The sequence below is a fragment of the Anser brachyrhynchus genome (genome assembly GCF_964034855.1).
Source record: "Anser brachyrhynchus genome assembly, chromosome: 13".
Classification (NCBI taxonomy): domain Eukaryota; kingdom Metazoa; phylum Chordata; class Aves; order Anseriformes; family Anatidae; genus Anser; species Anser brachyrhynchus.
This window is the reverse complement of record NC_137708.1, coordinates 3,041,219-3,058,508: the sequence shown is the minus strand read 5'-3', so window position 1 is coordinate 3,058,508 and position 17,290 is coordinate 3,041,219. Positions and strand designations below refer to the sequence as shown.

Here is a 17,290-nt window from a genome sequence, read left to right as displayed (position 1 = left end):
GTACCCAGGGCTGCCTGGCCGCTGCGGTGCCTTGCAGAGCACCCAACCGCTCGTCCACCTGTACCGAAACGAACAGCGTCTCCCTTCACACCCACCCCGTTTTCCCACCCGGGCGGTTTCAGGAGGGTGCCCGCTGCCTGCCCGGCGGGACCCCGGCCCCAGCCCCCGGGGCCCAGCGGGACCGGGCCGGGCCGGGCCGCCCCCGGCCGCGTGGCCGCGCTGCCGGGCGGGGAGGCGGCGGCGGGCCCGGCCACCCGAAGGTGTGTCCTGCCCTAGGCGCGGCTCCCCGGCGGGTACTAATCGCCGCCCTGCCCCGGCTCCCCGCCGCAGTCGCCGCCCCGCTGCTCCGTCGGCGCGGCCCAGCTGCCGCGGGGGGCGGCCGCGATGTTGGGGGCCCAGCAGCAGCTGCAGCCCCTCGGGCTGCCCCCGCACCTGCAGCCGCAGCAGCAGCAGCAGCAGCACCACTACTACCGGCGGCAGCAGCACTACAGCACGCTGCCCGCCCCCCGCCGCCCCGCGCCCTGCCCGGAGCCGCTGCCCCGGCCCCCGCCGTGCCGGGAGCCGCCGCCGCCGCCCTGCCCGGAGCCGCCGCCGTGCCGGGAGCCGCCGGCCTGCCCCGAGCCGCCGCGGCCGCTGCCCTGCTTCGAGCCGGCGCCGTTCCAGCGCCACGACGGCGGCCCCGCGCTCGACCGCGTGCGGACCTACGGCCCCGGCTGCCGCCGGGCCAGCGCCTCCTGCTCGTCCCGCGCCGCCTCGCCGCTGGAGTGCCCGCACGGCTGCCAGCCGCTGCCCCCCGCCTGCGAGACGCCGCCACAGGTACGGCCCGGCCCGGCCCGGCGGGGCGGGGAGGCGGCGGGGCCGGGCAGGGCCGGGGCCGGAGCCGCAGCCGCAGCCCCCCGCGGGCCCCGCGCGTCGCGATCGCCCCCGGCCGCGGCCGCTCCCCTCACGGCAGCGCCCCGAGGGCGCCGGGACACGGCCGGCCCCGGGGAGAGGGCAGGGCACGGCCGATCCGTAGCCGCCGGCCCGGGCCGAGGCCCAGGAGACGAGAGGGAGAGGCGCCAGGCCGCAGGTGCAGCTCCGGGCACCCGGCTGCCTTCCCGGGGCTGGTCCTCACCCCGCAACTCGTAAATAAATTCCCCGTTGAAGTCCCCTTTTCGTTTGATTTTGAGTAAATCCAGCAGTCCTGCATTTGGTCCCTTTTGGCAACCCCAGTTTACTTTTTTTTAAAAACTTCTAAACGTCTTAGTCTACTGAAACGTTTTTGCCCATTTTGCCAATGGCACTGTCAGACTCGAAGCCGATGGGGAGCCGCGTGCTCCTGCTGCTGTAGCTCCAGGTTTGCCCCCGTCCATCGGCGTGACCCCCGCAGGCACATTTTCCTGCACACTTGTTGCTCCCGTGTTACCTCACGGTGCGCTTCCTCGTTAGCGACAGCGGGTTCGGGAGAACTGCGAACGCCCATGAAGCTGGGCAGGTAGAGAGGCCGCAGTCCCCGCTCAGCGTTGGTGTGAAGGTCTTCACAAAGCAGTTCAGCAGGTCTGCTGCGGTGTCTGCGTTCAGGGAATGTACAGCTTGGAGCTGTTGATGGAATTTAATAGTTTAATAGATATGAGTAGTATCGTAAAAAAAAAAGTAGAGATCAGTAAGTTGAGAACAGCTTTGACTACGTAAGAACAGAAAAGGAGATCAGAATTTGTTCTTATACCATTTTTGTCTCACACATCAGACTGTCATTAATATCAATAGAAGCAGGACTGACATAATATATTCAACATAGGAATGTATATTTGTTTCAAGTTCTTCAGCTCTTATTTAATTTTCTTTCCTGTGGTGTAAAAATATTTGACTATGAAAAAGAACAGGGATTAAGGCAAATAGGAAACCTGATCCTCTTCCAAAGCCGCTTTGCCTAGTTTAAAGGCTGCCTTGCTCTGGAGGATAGGGTGGCTTCTGTTGGTTCTGTAACGCGAGGCGCTTCCCTGGCACGGCTGTGTGATGTGGCTGTGGCAGCCGCAGATACCTGCTGTACCCAGGTTGTTAATCCCTCCTTTGCAAGATGTGGGGCAGGAGTGTAAACACGGGGCTCCCCTCACAGATCTGTGATCTGCTCGGCTGGGCTCAAAGGTAGGCTGAATTGTCTTCAGTTACGTTGATGTTCAAGAGGATAAACACTGGAGGCCCAGACTTCCCCTCTATCCCCAGATGAGCGCATGAACAGTTTGGTTATAGACCCAAATTCTGTCCCAGCTCTGCGAAGTATGTTTGATTTTCAGCATCTGTTTTAGTCACTGAGTCCATTAAGTTGTGCTGATGGAAAAAATAATTTCTTGTGTCAAAGTGTTTTGCTGGATTAGACTTTAAAGACAAAAGAGGGCGTAGTTTAAGTTGGGTTTTGTGTGGGTTGCAATTTTAGTGGTGGAGGGCAAAGGTGGTTAATAAATGTTATTAGGAGGTTTTTCAGGAAGAAGAGGGTAACAGATAGGCAAGTCAGCGGGGAGTTGACAGGAGTTGCCTGCTTGGCGCTGAATGGGAGCGGTCAGAGGAGTGCTGGGAGGGGTGGCCCGACAGGCAGTCTGGGGACCCATGAAGTTTTCCAGGGAGCTGCCAGGAGAAGGGCAGTGCTCTTCGTGAGAAATTGCCATATGGCTGCGTAAATGAGGTACTGCAATGATCTCTGACTCACAGAGATGTTTTACCTGAACATGAATTCTCAGTTAGTGGCAGCCTGGAGCTGTGATTTAAGCTTATTACTGTTGATAAGGCAAATGGCTTTCTTTGAGCAATATTTACCTCTGCAGAGCTTCTATAGATTAATGATAATGAATGCCTTCATCACTATTAGTACGCTGATATTAAGTCGTATGGTTGGTGTCTTCTGTTGTGTTCATGTACATTTTTAATAAACTAGAGGGAGGGAAAATGTGATAGTGGCGTGTGTGTATAGTATCACAGAGTGACAGAATCATCTAGGTTGGAAGAGACCTCCAAGATCACCTGTGTGTGATTGTACTTCTTGCGGTTGCAAATTGTTCAGGATTCAGTTTTCTTTCCTTTTTTTGATTTAACTTTGTTTTATTCTTGGTGCAGAAGCCAAATGCTACTCCCAGCCACGGCAGGTTTCATATGGAGGGACTGAAGGCACCTCACCTGCCAGAACCAAATGGCGAATATTGCTTAGAATAAACTCTCTCAGTGTGATTTACACATGTGAACACTCTTACCTCAGCCATTAAAAATTAAGGCAGGAAATGGTATGCACGAGATGTCTGTTTTCAGTGTGGGGTAAAATCCTGAAAGCCTGCGTGAGGTGTCCGCTCAGGGGAAGCCCTGTAAGAGCTGCTCGTGGCCGGGCCCCGTGCTGTGAGTGCCGAGGGCTCACCTCGGCTGTGAGTTCGGGGTCAGACCCACCTGGCTGGGAGGTGCCCCCCGCTCGCCAAGTGGAGCCTGCGTGGCTTCTGATCCTGTGGCTGGATGGCTTGTAATTGTCCTTCCCGAGGCGTAGCGTGAGCTGCGTGCTCCAAAGGCCTGTGGCAGCGTCACTGAGATCAGGTGTGTTCACACAGCTTCTCTGTGCGTTGAAAATGTGCCTCTTAATTTTGTGGACGATGCTCACCTGGCTTTAACGTGCCACACAATAGCAGTCAGTGCTGAAAAAGAAGAGATCTGTCCCCTGTCACTTGTACTGGACGGGGGCTTGGTCCTGCCGGGCACACCGAAACCCTGGGCTGCCTCGCTGCACTCCAAGGGAGCGTTCTGGCTAGCTGGTGTGCAGGGAATAGCAGCGTGCGTTCCTTCTTTCGGTATTTCACTTCTCAGCTCGCACTGTGTAGGTGTCAGTGACGTAGGAACCAGGCTGTACATTCCCGACTCGCAGGCTGGCTCCTCTCAGAGCTAGGTCCTGGTACGGAGCCCTGCCGGCTGCGGGGGTTCCCTCCCAGCTGAGCCCTGAAGGACCCATGGGGTGTGGGAGGACGAGCAAGCAGCTTTCGAAGTTTTCTGCAGCAGTTATCATTTTGAGATTTCTTAATTACCGTGGTTGATGCTAAAGCAGTTTCTTCTCTACTTTGATTTCTCCTCCGTGGCGCTGTTATGATTCACTCTTGGGAGATTCGGAAAACTGCTTCAGGCTTCCTAAACTTGTGCAACACTTCACAGCTGGAAATTTGACCTACTTCGGAGTTGCTCTTACCCAGTTAAGAATGTCTCTGAGGCTTAACTACAGCAATATAAACTTTCCAAGCCCACGGGTTAAAGGGGTAAATGATTTGTTAGGAAAATTTAAAGCTTGCGCTGTAAGGAGGAGTAAGTAGTATGTTGTAAACTAACAAATTGCCTAATCCTTACGTGAGATTCAGTGGGAATTGTGCTTACTTGGATAAAGAGCTGGGCATGGAGGCTTCAAGCAACGTGTGTGCACTGTAACAGCTGTTGTTGGTCCACAAAATGGAAAACTGCCTATGGTTGCTTAACTTGCTTGTAGACAGTGGGGGGCGAGGGGAGGAGCAAAATAATCTGCATTTGAACAAGAGCAAAACTGCTGTAATTTGTGGATTTTTGCAATTCAAAAAAGTATATTTCGTTTTTCCTTCAAGAATGAGTAAATGTTCCATGTCAATTATGGAGTTTTGTACCGCTTTTTGAAATAATTACTGCAGTTCAGTACATTGGGTAGTTACCTGGTTTGGTTTGTCGGCAGTTCCCATGTCCCTCTTATTTTGGCTTTTAAGCAAAATACAAATTTTCTCTTCCTGGTGAAACAAGAAGTGTTTTAGATGTAAATCACTTTACACCAGCTGACCTTAATATGAAAGGCTGCAGATAAGACAGTGTTTTGTGGGACACGCGATCTGTGAAGGTCGTGTCCGGTGCTAGCTTTGTGTCCTGGTCCGCTGGCACTTACAGACAGTAAGGACTCACCTCCTCTGACTTATAAATAGGTGACCGAGGAAAAACAGACTCTTCTTACTGAGAGTCCAGACTGCGTGCTGCTGTGCTGTGCATGGGTTATTTCCTTTTGGGTGGAAAGGCCGTGGCTTTAACACTTCTCAGTGATTTCAGCCAATGGCTCTCAATACATTTATAGCTGATTATGGTACTCAGACTAATTTGGAAATGTATGTAAGCCAGAATTCCGAGCATAAAAGGTTTTAAAGTACAGTAATCACTGAATCTTTACTTCTTTTCTCCCTTGCAGGGCACCGTTCGAAGGATTATTATAGAGAATCCTGAGCAGGTAGGTAAACTGCTTGGGTGAACAACTAAGGCGAACAAGTTTCATAGCCTGATGAGCTCTAGCTGACACGGCATAACGTCCACCTTTGTTACACAGCCTGCTTGTTTTCTCCTGCCTGGCAGGATTCTGTAGTTGTGAGAAAATGGTACGCTTGGCATTACACCACGGGGGGTGAAGGGAAAAAGAGATGCAAGATGAGAATCTATAAGCATGTTGTATGGGTATTGCAAAATAAATAATTCTGGGTTCAAGATGAAATGAATGCACGATCAAATGTGGGTAACTCAGAAAACTCTCTCGAAGTGCGTGCATCTTCACGTTACAAATATTCCTCCTCATTTTTTAGTCCAAATTATGCTAACTCTGAATTCACTATGTGACAACACTTGTGAATGCTTTTTATTAAAATGTGTTACAGGAGCCATTATCCCCATTTCTTAGAGGGGGGAATTTCTGCCCTGGAAATAATGTCATCTATGAAAAGACAATAAGAAAATACGAGCTGTTAAATCCCCACCAAGTAAGTTGGTTGTTTATATTACCTACTGCAAAAGGAAATTGAGACAGTAATGTTCGTGGTTTTGTTTTTTTTTTGTTGTTGTTTGTTTGTTTGTTTTTGTGAACTTACGCCCACCAGAGAACTGTCTTGTCGAGGTAGAGTACACATTCTCAAAGGCTGGAACATAAACTAGTTTCTAGTTTGTTGTTCTGGTGGGTGGTTTTGTCAACAGCAGTTTTCTTGGATTATAAAACCAAGATGTGCGTGTCCCTGATACATGGCACACACTTAACCTGGAACTGCTGAAAGCATTTATAGAGGAAAATGTCTTCAGCCATTTCCTGTATTTTTTTTTTAAATTTAAGTAACAAAATCTCAGTAAGTAGCTCAATTGGAGCTCTTTAATCTCTAAAATACTTGAGAGAACAGGATATAGATGTTTTAAATTAAGTAATGGAGGTCCCTATTGCCTCAGTGAATATGTTAAGTGGAGCAATATAATGAAACAACTCAATTAGGAAAAGTATGTCTTCTGTGTGTTCATCTGCAGCTGCTAAAATTTGAGGAGTTGGTGAATTACAGTGTTGAAGTGTGACAGTATGAGACAAACTTGTATTCAATTAGGAAAACAATTTTATTGAAATTAGTAAAAGATATTTGAAACTGCCATCAGTCTTTCCATGCAAAAACATATTTCTTTCATTTATGTATTCATATGATGCTTCCATCTCACTAAGATGTGTTCAGAAGCTTAAAAAATGCATTTTTGTCTTAGGAGAAGCAGTATCAGTTTTCCCACCAGTGTCAGATTCCCCAGCAATCCAACCAGTGCCACGTTATCCAGCCCTGCCAGCCGTCCGAGCAGTCCCAAGTCACTCACCAGTGCCAACAGACACAGACCAGCAGCCCTTGTGAAATAATTCCGGTTTCTGTGACGGATGACTGCAGAGGAAATACAGTGAGGAGGGTAACAGTACAGACGTGTGAACCGGTAAGAATCCTTTGTTTAATGTTTTACTATTCACAGCACGTTTTTCTACGTGGAGTATAAAACTTTACAGACACAAAATTACTGATTCCTGGTCTCAAAAGTCAAGCCTTGTGCAAAATCATAGTATGTTATTCACTCACCATACACCCACTGTAACTATAAACAGCAAAGTGCATCTGTTGCTGGTAACTTTGAATGCTTTGACTGCATGGTTTAGAACTGTCCGAGACTTTGTCACATGCTGTTAGAAAAAAAGTATCTTATTGTATCCGATCCAGTTGTATTTCTTGTTGGTGTAGACCTGTGCTTAAGCGTACTGACTGATCATCGTTCTACTGTAATTTTAATCCGTCAAGTCTGGCTGCGGCATTGTGGGGGTTTTTTGTTCTTTTTGTTTTTCTGTATCTGGGAGTGCTACCCATTGATTCAGTCAGGTTTCATCTGTCACTCTTTGTACAGCAAAGGCTGTGTAATACAAGACTCATACTTCCAGTTTGGGTAAAAGCTTACACTGCTTTATAAAGTGGGCATACGCCAATTCAGCACTGCGTTCCTTCTCAACTGATCAGTAAGGGTTTGAAATAGATTTCAACCTGATGTAGAATTACTTGACATAGTTTCACTGGAAGCGCAAAACTAGCTTCCTTTAGAATAGTTTGCATGTTCTGGAGTTTCTACAAGCTGCCAGAGGACAACTATACATGTGTACTACTGTTTTGGTTGGGGGTGGGAATGTAGCAGTCCCTTCCTGTGCATCTGTTCCATACATAGGTGGTGATAACGTGCTGGGTGTCTTCAGTACTGGACCTATGTGGAATCTTCCATAGCCAGACTCTCATAAAAACAAACCAAACCAACCAACCAAACAACAACAACAAAAAAAACACCTTAGGTAAACTCAGCTTGGGTGGCTGTTCTTACTTTTGTTATTCACATACGGCAACATTTGGTCTTTGCTGGGAGGTGCCTTTAGGTTTTGTTGGTCTTTAAAAAAAGGAGGTGGCTTATGTCAGAGCTTCTCAACTCATCCATCAGAAATACTCCGGCACATGTATGTATGCAAAAGCAGTGAGAATGTGGGAATGCAATTATCAGTTTTGCAGTGGGGAATCCTGCACCTAGCTGGGATTGTCTGGGTGCTGTCCATGTGTGTTTTACCCACTACAGCTATGGAAACATTAAACAATATTAAAGAAAGATTTCCTGATTATCTACACTTTCCATGTTAGAATGATGATGATATTACTGTAACAGATACTGCCTTGCCTACTGCTTGTTGCTGTAAGGGAAGTCATTTATTTCTGTATTATTTTCTGAAAAACAGAAGACACAGAAGACTCACTACCCAGGAAAAGAACAGTGTAAACAAACTGCAAATTAGTAAGGGCAAATGAAAACAAATCCATCATACTTGCAGCATTTTCATGTTCAGCTTTCATCCTGAAGAAGGGAACTCAATTACGATCTTGTTGTTTATCTTCTGTTAGGTGAATTGCTCTCAGGAGAATAATGACCAGCTGGACTGCCGCTACTTTGGCGAGCTCCTTGCCGAACTGAACCGCAAGACCAATGACCTGTACAGTTGTTTACTGCAGCATGTGGAAAAGATAGGAGGAAGGTATTGGCCTTATGTCTGCTACGTCAGTTTGGTGTTCCAGAAATCCTAGAAGTGCACAGTTAAGAGCACAATACTGTTTGCAAGTTGTTTTTTGAGTCTTTATAATGTTCTTACCCTTCCTGCACAATCACCGTTACTTCATTGTTCCCCTCTCGCTCTCACTTCCTGCTTTCAGAGTTCACTGAAATAAGTTTAAGCGGTCTGTCACAGAACCCCTGCCACTGCTACGTAAACACTTCAGGTGTGTCGATACACTGCAGCGTAGTTCTGGGTATTACCCAAGATATTACCCAAGCCAATTAAGAATGTAATTGGGTTAACCAGCCATAATTGGGATAACTGCCCAAAGAAACTGCCTGTGCTGACTGTACTGCTGTCAGTATTCTGGTCTCCTCAGGCACTTGTCCCTGGAATCCCATTGAACAACACGTTGCCTATCAGCTTAAAAGGAAGGTAACGACTCTTAGTCTGAGGATGAACTTTCCACGTTCCATAATTTAAAGATAATCCTTTTGTAATTGTCAGTGTGGCCATGAACTTGGAGTTGTCAGGTTTTCTGTTAATCAGTCCCTTGCATTTCGTCTGTTTTACAGGAACCATGACATTGAATTTACGAGTCAGGTAAGCATCATGCGTGCTCTTACAAAGCTGTTCCCTAAAAGTTAGTCTTAATAAGAATGGTGTGGATCTTGGAACAAATTAAGCCAAGCCAGTTTAACTGACGGATACTGGTCTGTTAGCTAACAACTTCTGCTTGTTAGTAACGTTCAGAGCCTGAAACCTACTGCTAGCTATGTATTTGCAAATGTGGTAATACTGAAAGAAGGGAAGTTGAACAATTTGCATTCCAGCATGAGAGTCAAATTTTTAAAGTCTTTCCTGTTATGCCAGTGGTGGTTTCATTGTAACCCAAACTTACACACACACACCGTTTTCACTGTGCGCTTTGTGCGTAGGATCTTTCACTCCTGCCAACAAAGCGTTTGTTCAGCAACATACACTGCCAGGCACTGCGAGAAGGGAAGAACACCGCCTCTCAGAGAAGTAAGGGGAAGTAAAGTTGACAGAACAGACTTTTTTGGATTTACAGGCAGCTCTCTTTTGGGAATCCAGCCATGATGCAATCACTGGGACCTTTGTTATTTCTGAAGTCATTATTTATATGGTAGAAATATTTGTCTAGGATTAAATTGCATGAAGCAATGCTGCTTAATCACTGGCAGTATCTCCTGTAATGTGTTGGTCATTTGTTTATTGACAGTCTATTCATTATTTAGAAAAATGAGGTTTGCTCATAATCGTTAACTGCTGGGAGTTCTGTTTTAGTGTTAATTGCTATTTCTTGAGAGGAGGGAATTGTTTTGAATGCTGCGTTTAAAAGAAATGTTAAGCTTAATGCATATTTGAATATATGCTTCATTTATCATTTCATCTCAGTTTCTATATGCCACACATATAAGGCTTTCGAAAATTTCTGGATACGCTTTGATCTATTTTCCTTCTTATTTGCCTTGCACTAAACACGTTTTTCATAGTAGAGCTATGTAATTAATGAAGAAACCACATTATGATCAAGCAGGCAAAATTCTTAATCAAGATGTCTCCTCCTTCCTCCCTTTGCTTAGACTGAAGATATAGAAGATTTAATTCCCAAAGGACTGTCTGAGGCAACAAAGCAGCAGATTCGGTATCTCCTCCAGGTATGTACATAGCATGGAGGGGGATGTATGGAAGCCTATGGTAACTCGAAACAGTAGAAGCTGGCTCAACACATACCTGGGAATTGGTACAAAACACAAATTGCTCTATATTCTGCTTACTCCATTTATTCTATGTGAAGGGTATGGAATCATACAGGTGGCTTCAGGTGATGTGTTGTGGCAGTTCACTCCACAGATTACTTGTGCATTTTAAACTGAGCTTTACTGCAGCTTTCTTCCAGTTTCACTGGAAACCACTTTGGCTTTTGACAAGTAATTGTAGGAGAAAGCTGATTTTTCATCTTTTTATTTGTTTGTGTTGTATATTAATGCTTTATTTTAAAAGCTAAAAGTGCATAGTAGGCGTTTTACTGGATGTTGAATTGAGTATCCATTACTGTTTATTGCATACACTGCTTATAACTGAGGTCTCACCTTTTACAAATGGTCTGGTTAAACAGCTGTACCGTAGCAGTATCTCTGTGGCATGCTTAAAACATCCAGTAACAAAACGTAAGCCATTCTGGTTTGGCTCCATTTATAAATGGCTTTTGTGTTTTTTCTTGTCATATTCTTTAGCTACTTAACCATCTCTACCTGCTTTTTCAATCAACAGCCATGCAGGTTTGGCTGCAAGGCAATCCAACAAGAATGTCAGCTTCTGATAATGGTTATGCATTCTGTTGCTTCCTAACATTCTAGCAGTCTCCGTAACGTGCTTTTTAAAAAAACCACTGACTTCTTTATGAAGTGCTTGGAAGACCTCTTCCTTTGATAAAACATTAAAAACAGTGCTATTGTGAATAGCACTGGCTAGCGTGTGAACCCCAGGGTTGGCTCCAGAATGGTGGACTTGACCTGTAGGTTTGTCAGAACAGGATCCACAGCAGCCTGCACTGATCTGGTCTCCCTGGGGTAGGGGTAAGGTGATCCTATCTGAGGGCTGCAGAACACCTCCTGGTAAAGAAAATATATTTTTTGCTTTTTTTTCCCTTTCCTAGATGAGAGTAACATCAGATAAATCTTTGAGACTTGTGCTTTCCACTTTCAAAAATTTACGTGAAGAGCTTTGCCACTTACAGGATGACCTGGGGGTAAGTTGTTAATTTTCCGTTTCCTGGGCCTCATCCATTTGTTGCTACCTGTCAGTAAGAAGTCCATTATGATGAAGCTTAAATTGGGAAGTCCAGATTTTAGGTGCTTTAATAGAAATGGATGGTTTATTAATGGCCTTGCAAGACTTGAACAGCACACGAGGCTGGATTTCTTCCTTGAAGTGGTTTTCAAAAGTTCAGTTTGTTGAAGCCTAAATAACCAAATACTTTCAAAGGCAGAAAAGGCCCTTTTGAGTGGACTTAGCGCTCTGAATTGGCATACACAATCTACGTATGTCTTCAGTGGTGGAGATATATTGGAACTGTGTTTTTTCTTATAACACGGACAGGGCACATACGCCAAGTGCTTACTTAAACAGCATTCTGCCAGGAAGCAGGAGGCCTCGGTTCCGGTTCAATTCCTACCTAAGGCGTACTCCCTGCTGGAGTCTGTGCAGTGAAGTGGTCTTTGGTTTGGATTTTTCTGTTGGTTTCTGTTTAATAACTACAAATAAGTCTTTCTGGGACAGACTGAAAGAGCAGTGTCCAAGATAACAGTGCTTACCACACAGCATGAAGCCACAGATAACTGCAATAATGAGCAAATCTGAGCTGTATGTAGTTAAAAGAAAATTGGGTAATTTTCAGTTCTAAAATATCACTTGGTATATTGCACTTTGAATATACATAGGACTGTTTGCTGAAAAATTGCAACTATCGACAGTTCACACTTTTGTCTTACAGAAGTTAGAAACTGACAATGTCTTACTTAAGAAGGATTTGGCTTTTAAAGAATCTCAAGTGAAAGAATACGAAACTATGTTGACGTCTCTGCGAGAGAATAATCGTCAGCAGCAGGTAAAGCTAAGACCGTAGTTTCAGTATTTCGACAGTCAGCCAAAAACTAGCCAGTGTGATGGCTTTTTGAGTATTCTCAGTGGTTACTGCCTGGTGTACGTTTGTGTGTGTGTGAGCCTGTTACTACCCCAAGGAACACCATGCATTCATTCCACTTCTGTGCTTTCCAGCAAGGACTCAGAGAGAGTACTGCAAAGTGTCGCTCTCTGGAAGAACAGCTCCTTTCTCTACGGCTCAGCGAGGGAGAGAAGGATTGTCAGTTGAAAGAACTGGAATACTGCAAGCGTGCCTTGGAGCAGGAGATCCAGAGCCTCAGACTACAGGTAGGAATAAGACCTTCACTTGTTCTGTATTCAATAGCTGTTATTCACAGATAATGAAGAAAATAAAATTATAAGATAGTAGTTTACAAAGATAATTTTATCTTCTTTTTTTTGTAGATCTGCTCTAATCCAACACTGCAGACCACCACAGATGAACTCTCCAGCCGTTATGTAGAGATGATCAATAACTTGAGAGAGGATAAAGATCGTGAGATCCGCAGTCTTAGGGTACGTAGATTAACTTTTGCCATATTTGTATTCCTCACCTTGTATGACTGAAGGTAATCAGTTTTTTTTAAATATATATTTTTTAAAATTATTTTTTGATTAGGAAACAGAAAAAAAATCTACCATATGCTTTTTTGTTAGCTTTTGGCTCTGCAGTTAGTTTATGCAGCACTAGTGATAGCTCTAAAACCAATTAAAGTGTCATTAAAAAAATAAAAATTCTTTAGATGTAGAAATTAAGAAATACTGCTAATCTTATTAACTCCTAGTGGGACGTTTTGCTCCAATGAAGTAAGAAACTGCCAAAAGATACCCAACAGAAAATAAAGATAAATCCCAATCAAAACCGCACATAGGAAATCTCTCATTTGAAGCATCATAGTAGTATTTTACTGCCCTGGAACCAGTTCCACTTACAAACCTGTTAAACGGGTACTGGAAGAATTCAGCCCAATCATCGCTTTCTGAATTTATTGTGAAGTTCAAGGTTTATATTTGAAAATGATTGGGTTTCCCATGTGTCTGTATGGCCACAGCATTTTGTAAATTATACTAATTCAGGTCTTACTGTTGATGATTTTAATGAACAAAATACATACAGAGTTCTAGATGCATACTGAAAGGTCACCTGCAAGGAGCACCTAGCACCTAATTGTTTCTTAACCTGTGTTTTATAGTCTCAGTTATGCCAATTCCAGCAAGATATATCAAGACGAGAAGGGAACAACAGTGACTTGCAAATAAAGCTGCATGAATTGACATCGATGCTGGAGGAGAAAGATGCCTGCATTAAACAACAGCAAGAGGTACAACAGGATAGCTTATTTTTTGTCTGAGAATATTTTATGCTTAAGCCTCCACTTACTATGAACGTAGCAACTTAACTAGTTAACTTAACTAGCAACTTAACTAGAAGGCACTTGTACCCTTCTGGATCAGGCATTGGGGTTAGGATTATTATTATATATTTATAATATATATTATACTATATAAATTAAATAACTATAATGTTATAATTATATGATATATATATTATATATTTGATAGGAATTTCTGCAAGATTTTTTTTGTGGATTTAGTGAACTAATACCTGGGGAAACATTATTTATTTCACTTGAACATTCACTGTTGGTTTTCTCAGGACCTCTTCAGACTCAAGCATGAGAGATTATCAAACAATCAGTCCCCTGGTGTAACAGCTGTCATCACTAAGAAGTAATGTACTTATTCACCCTTATTCACCTTTCTTAAAAATACATCCTTTTGATTTTCCATTGTGTAGCTTCTATAAACCAAGTCCTTACCTCCTGCAAATGTCTTAATGTCAAATGTCTGTTCAACTTAAAGGCAAAAAAAACTTCAGCTAGTAAAACCTACAGAGGATTCAATACTAAACATTGTAATAGCAAATGAACATGTTAAAGTGGCATTAAAATTACAATATTAGCATTTTAATTACTAGTAAAAATATTTGGGGGTTGTTAATTGAAAGGATTATGTGATAAGATCAGTTAGTGACTTGGATACAGATACGCAGATTTCAGTTTTATAGTTAACAGGTTTGCAACTCTTTTTAATACAGGTACAGGAACCAGTATCCTATTCTGGGTCTTTTGTCTGATGACTACAAGGTTACATCACCCGTCAATAAATCACAAACTATTGTAATCGAGAGGACTGGAGAGATATGGAAACATGTAAGTTCACCTTGAGATTGCCTATATAGTCCCTGAAATTCCTAAGTATTTAATTTAACTTCAAAGAAAATATTAGCCAAAACTGACTTCTGAGAGAAAGCAGTAGGGTTAATTTAACCAGGCTGCAGAAAGCAAAGCAACTGACTGAAGTCAAGGAACTGTGCTGGCTATTTCGAGAAGGCAGTAATTGCTAGGTGGCGTTTAAATAAAACAACCTGTCCTTCTTTTCTCTGGCACGTAATTACCTTTAACAAAAGAAGTGGTGTTGCTCTAACAACAGCTTTTGCCCTCACGCATAAGGCAGTCTTCTGGGCGTCATTGCCTGTACTGGGGAGCTGGGCACTTCCTCAGTGTTCTGCTCTCAGGTGAAGTGCACATAGTGTGTTTTGGGTGTGCAGTGTTCTTCTGAATCACGAGTATTAATTACTCTGCACTATTATTAAAACATATTAAGCACCATATTCCTGAAACTTACATAGAGACAGAGCAGTGACTCATCCAGGAAATGCAAAAGAGCGGTGACTTTTTAAGGAGTGGTTTAATGTTAAAGGAGAAAGTAGGACTGCAGAAGCTATTTAGATTACAGCACAAAGGATAGTGTCAAATCTGAAAAAAAGTAAAGTCTTGAGAAAGATCAGCATGTGTTCTGAACAGTGGAGTCTGATGAAGTTGTATGCGGATAGAGTATAGGAGAGGAGCATATTTAAAGAAATATAAGAGCAGCTTTGTGGAGGACACAACCAAGAAAAGGCAATTATGCGAGCAGCTTGAGTAGACCAAGGGTAAGATATCTGGCATGTTCTAAAAGGATACCTGAGATGCTAACTGGAGTAGGATTAAAAAATAAAAGGTCATTGACAAACAGCAGAATTTTATTACTGACCTCCAAAATTCATCCTAATGAAATGTGAAGGAATTAAAGTAATAAATAACAGTAATAAAGAAAAAGCTAAAATCCCTTCCTAGCTTACTTGTTTGTCATAGTTTCCATTATAAAAATGGAAACAATGAGCGTATGCTGCATTTGAAGAGATCAGTATCATTAAATAAATGAAAACTGTTTGTATTTTAAGTTTCCCAAGGTCTTTATCACTAGTGGCAGTTTCACCTGAAACAGAATTGCTTTGTCGTAAGATAGACTTGATAAATACAGTTTAAGAAGTGCCAATTTCCTTGGAGATTCACCAATATTTTTTTCTGTGTTTATGTTCTGTCAGCCACATCTTTGTATCTGCATTCATTACTTAATAGTGATGCTGACTGATAGGTATTGAATAGTGTAGTTTTATACGGAATGTAGCATGTACATGGTACTGCCTTTCAAGTCATAATTAATATATAATAATAATATATAGTAATAATGATATCCCTTAGGATACTCAAATGAAGGTACTTGAATCTTTTTAGTAACTTTGAAGTTATATTACTGAAAACTTTTAAGGTGGAAATTCTGTAATATCTACTATTTAGGTATCTGATAATTTCCTGCTCTTGGCTGTTTTCATAAATACAAAGAAAAACAAAAACAACAAATCATTGTCTGTGTTTTTGTGCTTACTGAGGACAGTGAATCATAGCAGCTCTGACAGCTGTCAGTTGCTGAACAGAACTGTTTACACGTAGTGATACAGCTTTCATCTTTCCAGTACTAGATGCTGTAAGCACTGATATGCACAGCGTTTGTTAAAGGGGGATGGCCCACTGCCATTTCAGATACTTAAAAAGTCAGACCATTAGAGAAAATAAATATATAATTAAATGATGCATGCTTTATATACCAGGTCAGCTTTGTAAGTATGCGTATTATCTAACAAGCTGCTTGCTTGTTTCTTTCAGGAATGAAAGAAATGCCTTGGCCATCACAGCTGCTCAAAGGAGTTCACAACAACCACCTAAAGTTGCTTTACTTTCTGCTATTTTTGCATCAGTAAAAGGGTCGGTCTGATAGTGAGAGAAAGGCCAGGGAACAAATGAAGAACATGGAAGCATGAAGATGATGGAAGACACTGTCTTGTCTGCACTGTCGTGAACCTGTGTCCATAAGCTGCCGCTAACTTGTGTGTGCAAATGTTCCTATTTTATATAATTGCACTTACTTTTCTCTCAGAAGAGGAGGGTATGCCGTGCTGTCGTGGACTTGTTCTTGACAGGACTAGCATCTGCATCTATTCTTCAGTCACACTTGCAGCAATCTAAGAAACAAAAGGAAGAACTCTGAAACCTTTTCTGTTTCCTCTTCGTAGCATTATCCATGTTCTTCTCTCCTACCCACTTACACAAATTTAAGTCACATACTGAATGGCTGGTTTCAATACAGACAGATTCAGCCATCATCACTTCATACTGCTGCCTGTTCCGGATGAAGCAAAACCCAGAAACTGCCGTCATGGGGACCTTTACTTACCTTACATCTGCCTGTGGGAAACTAAGACACAAAGGAAAATTACTGAACTTGCTCCAGATATACAACAATTTAAACATACCTATTAAATTGGCAGACGCTTAATATGGGACGATGCTGATTTTATAACATTACTGACATCAGAGTTAACATATTTCAGCTGAACCTTTACAAGCCCCCAAACCAGTCATAACTATTTATTTTGAAGATATCAAGAACATGGTATATTTTTATATTGAAGAACCTAGTATGAAAATAGCTCATAAATTTTACTATCAGACTAACTTACTATTTACATTTTTTTGCTCCAGGCAGGACCATGGAAATTCTCTCAACTGATTTGCTATAAATAATTAAGTAGTTGTCTAAGCAACACAGTGCATTTGGTGAGCGGGAAAGTACTAAGAGAAGCATCATAGGTAAAACTTCATGCCATCAGAAGGCGCTAGCTCTCTCTCACAGGGTTCTTGCTTTGCTCTATTTCTGCAGACTTGCATATTTCTGTTTACAAACAATATAGATCATACACAATGTTAAATGGTGAGAGAACCCTGTAGGCTGTGTGTAATTATGAAATAAACGTGTGTTTAACTATCTGATGACAGAGAGTATTGTATTCTATTCCAATGAATAATTTTACTGACACTA

General features: G+C 43.0%; 2 protein-coding genes across 31 annotated transcripts in view; one reads left to right on the top strand and one right to left on the bottom strand.

Annotated features, from left to right (window-relative positions):
* Positions 1-318: 318 nt before the first annotated feature.
* POF1B (POF1B actin binding protein) lies at positions 319-17,241 on the top strand. The gene is made up of 15 exons (XM_080554415.1): positions 319-816; positions 5,195-5,233; positions 5,652-5,753; positions 6,508-6,723; positions 8,211-8,341; positions 8,935-8,962; positions 9,967-10,041; positions 11,043-11,135; positions 11,880-11,993; positions 12,164-12,316; positions 12,434-12,544; positions 13,222-13,350; positions 13,686-13,759; positions 14,127-14,241; positions 16,078-17,241. Exons 1-15 carry the CDS (start codon positions 385-387, stop codon positions 16,081-16,083), a joined length of 1,818 nt encoding a protein of 605 aa, XP_080410541.1. The 5' UTR covers positions 319-384; the 3' UTR covers positions 16,084-17,241.
* ZNF711 (zinc finger protein 711) overlaps positions 6,348-17,290 on the bottom strand; it is a 41,256-nt gene continuing 30,313 nt past the window's right edge. For 25 of the 30 annotated variants that reach the window (XM_080554369.1, XM_080554343.1, XM_080554354.1 and 22 more), the window contains one exon: positions 16,316-16,433. The gene's annotated coding sequence lies outside the window, so the exon portion shown is untranslated. Of the gene's footprint in view, positions 6,675-8,134; positions 8,387-16,315; positions 16,434-17,290 lie in introns of those variants that run through there. The other 5 variants (XM_080554360.1, XM_080554362.1, XM_080554363.1 and 2 more) reach the window with 3 other exon arrangements.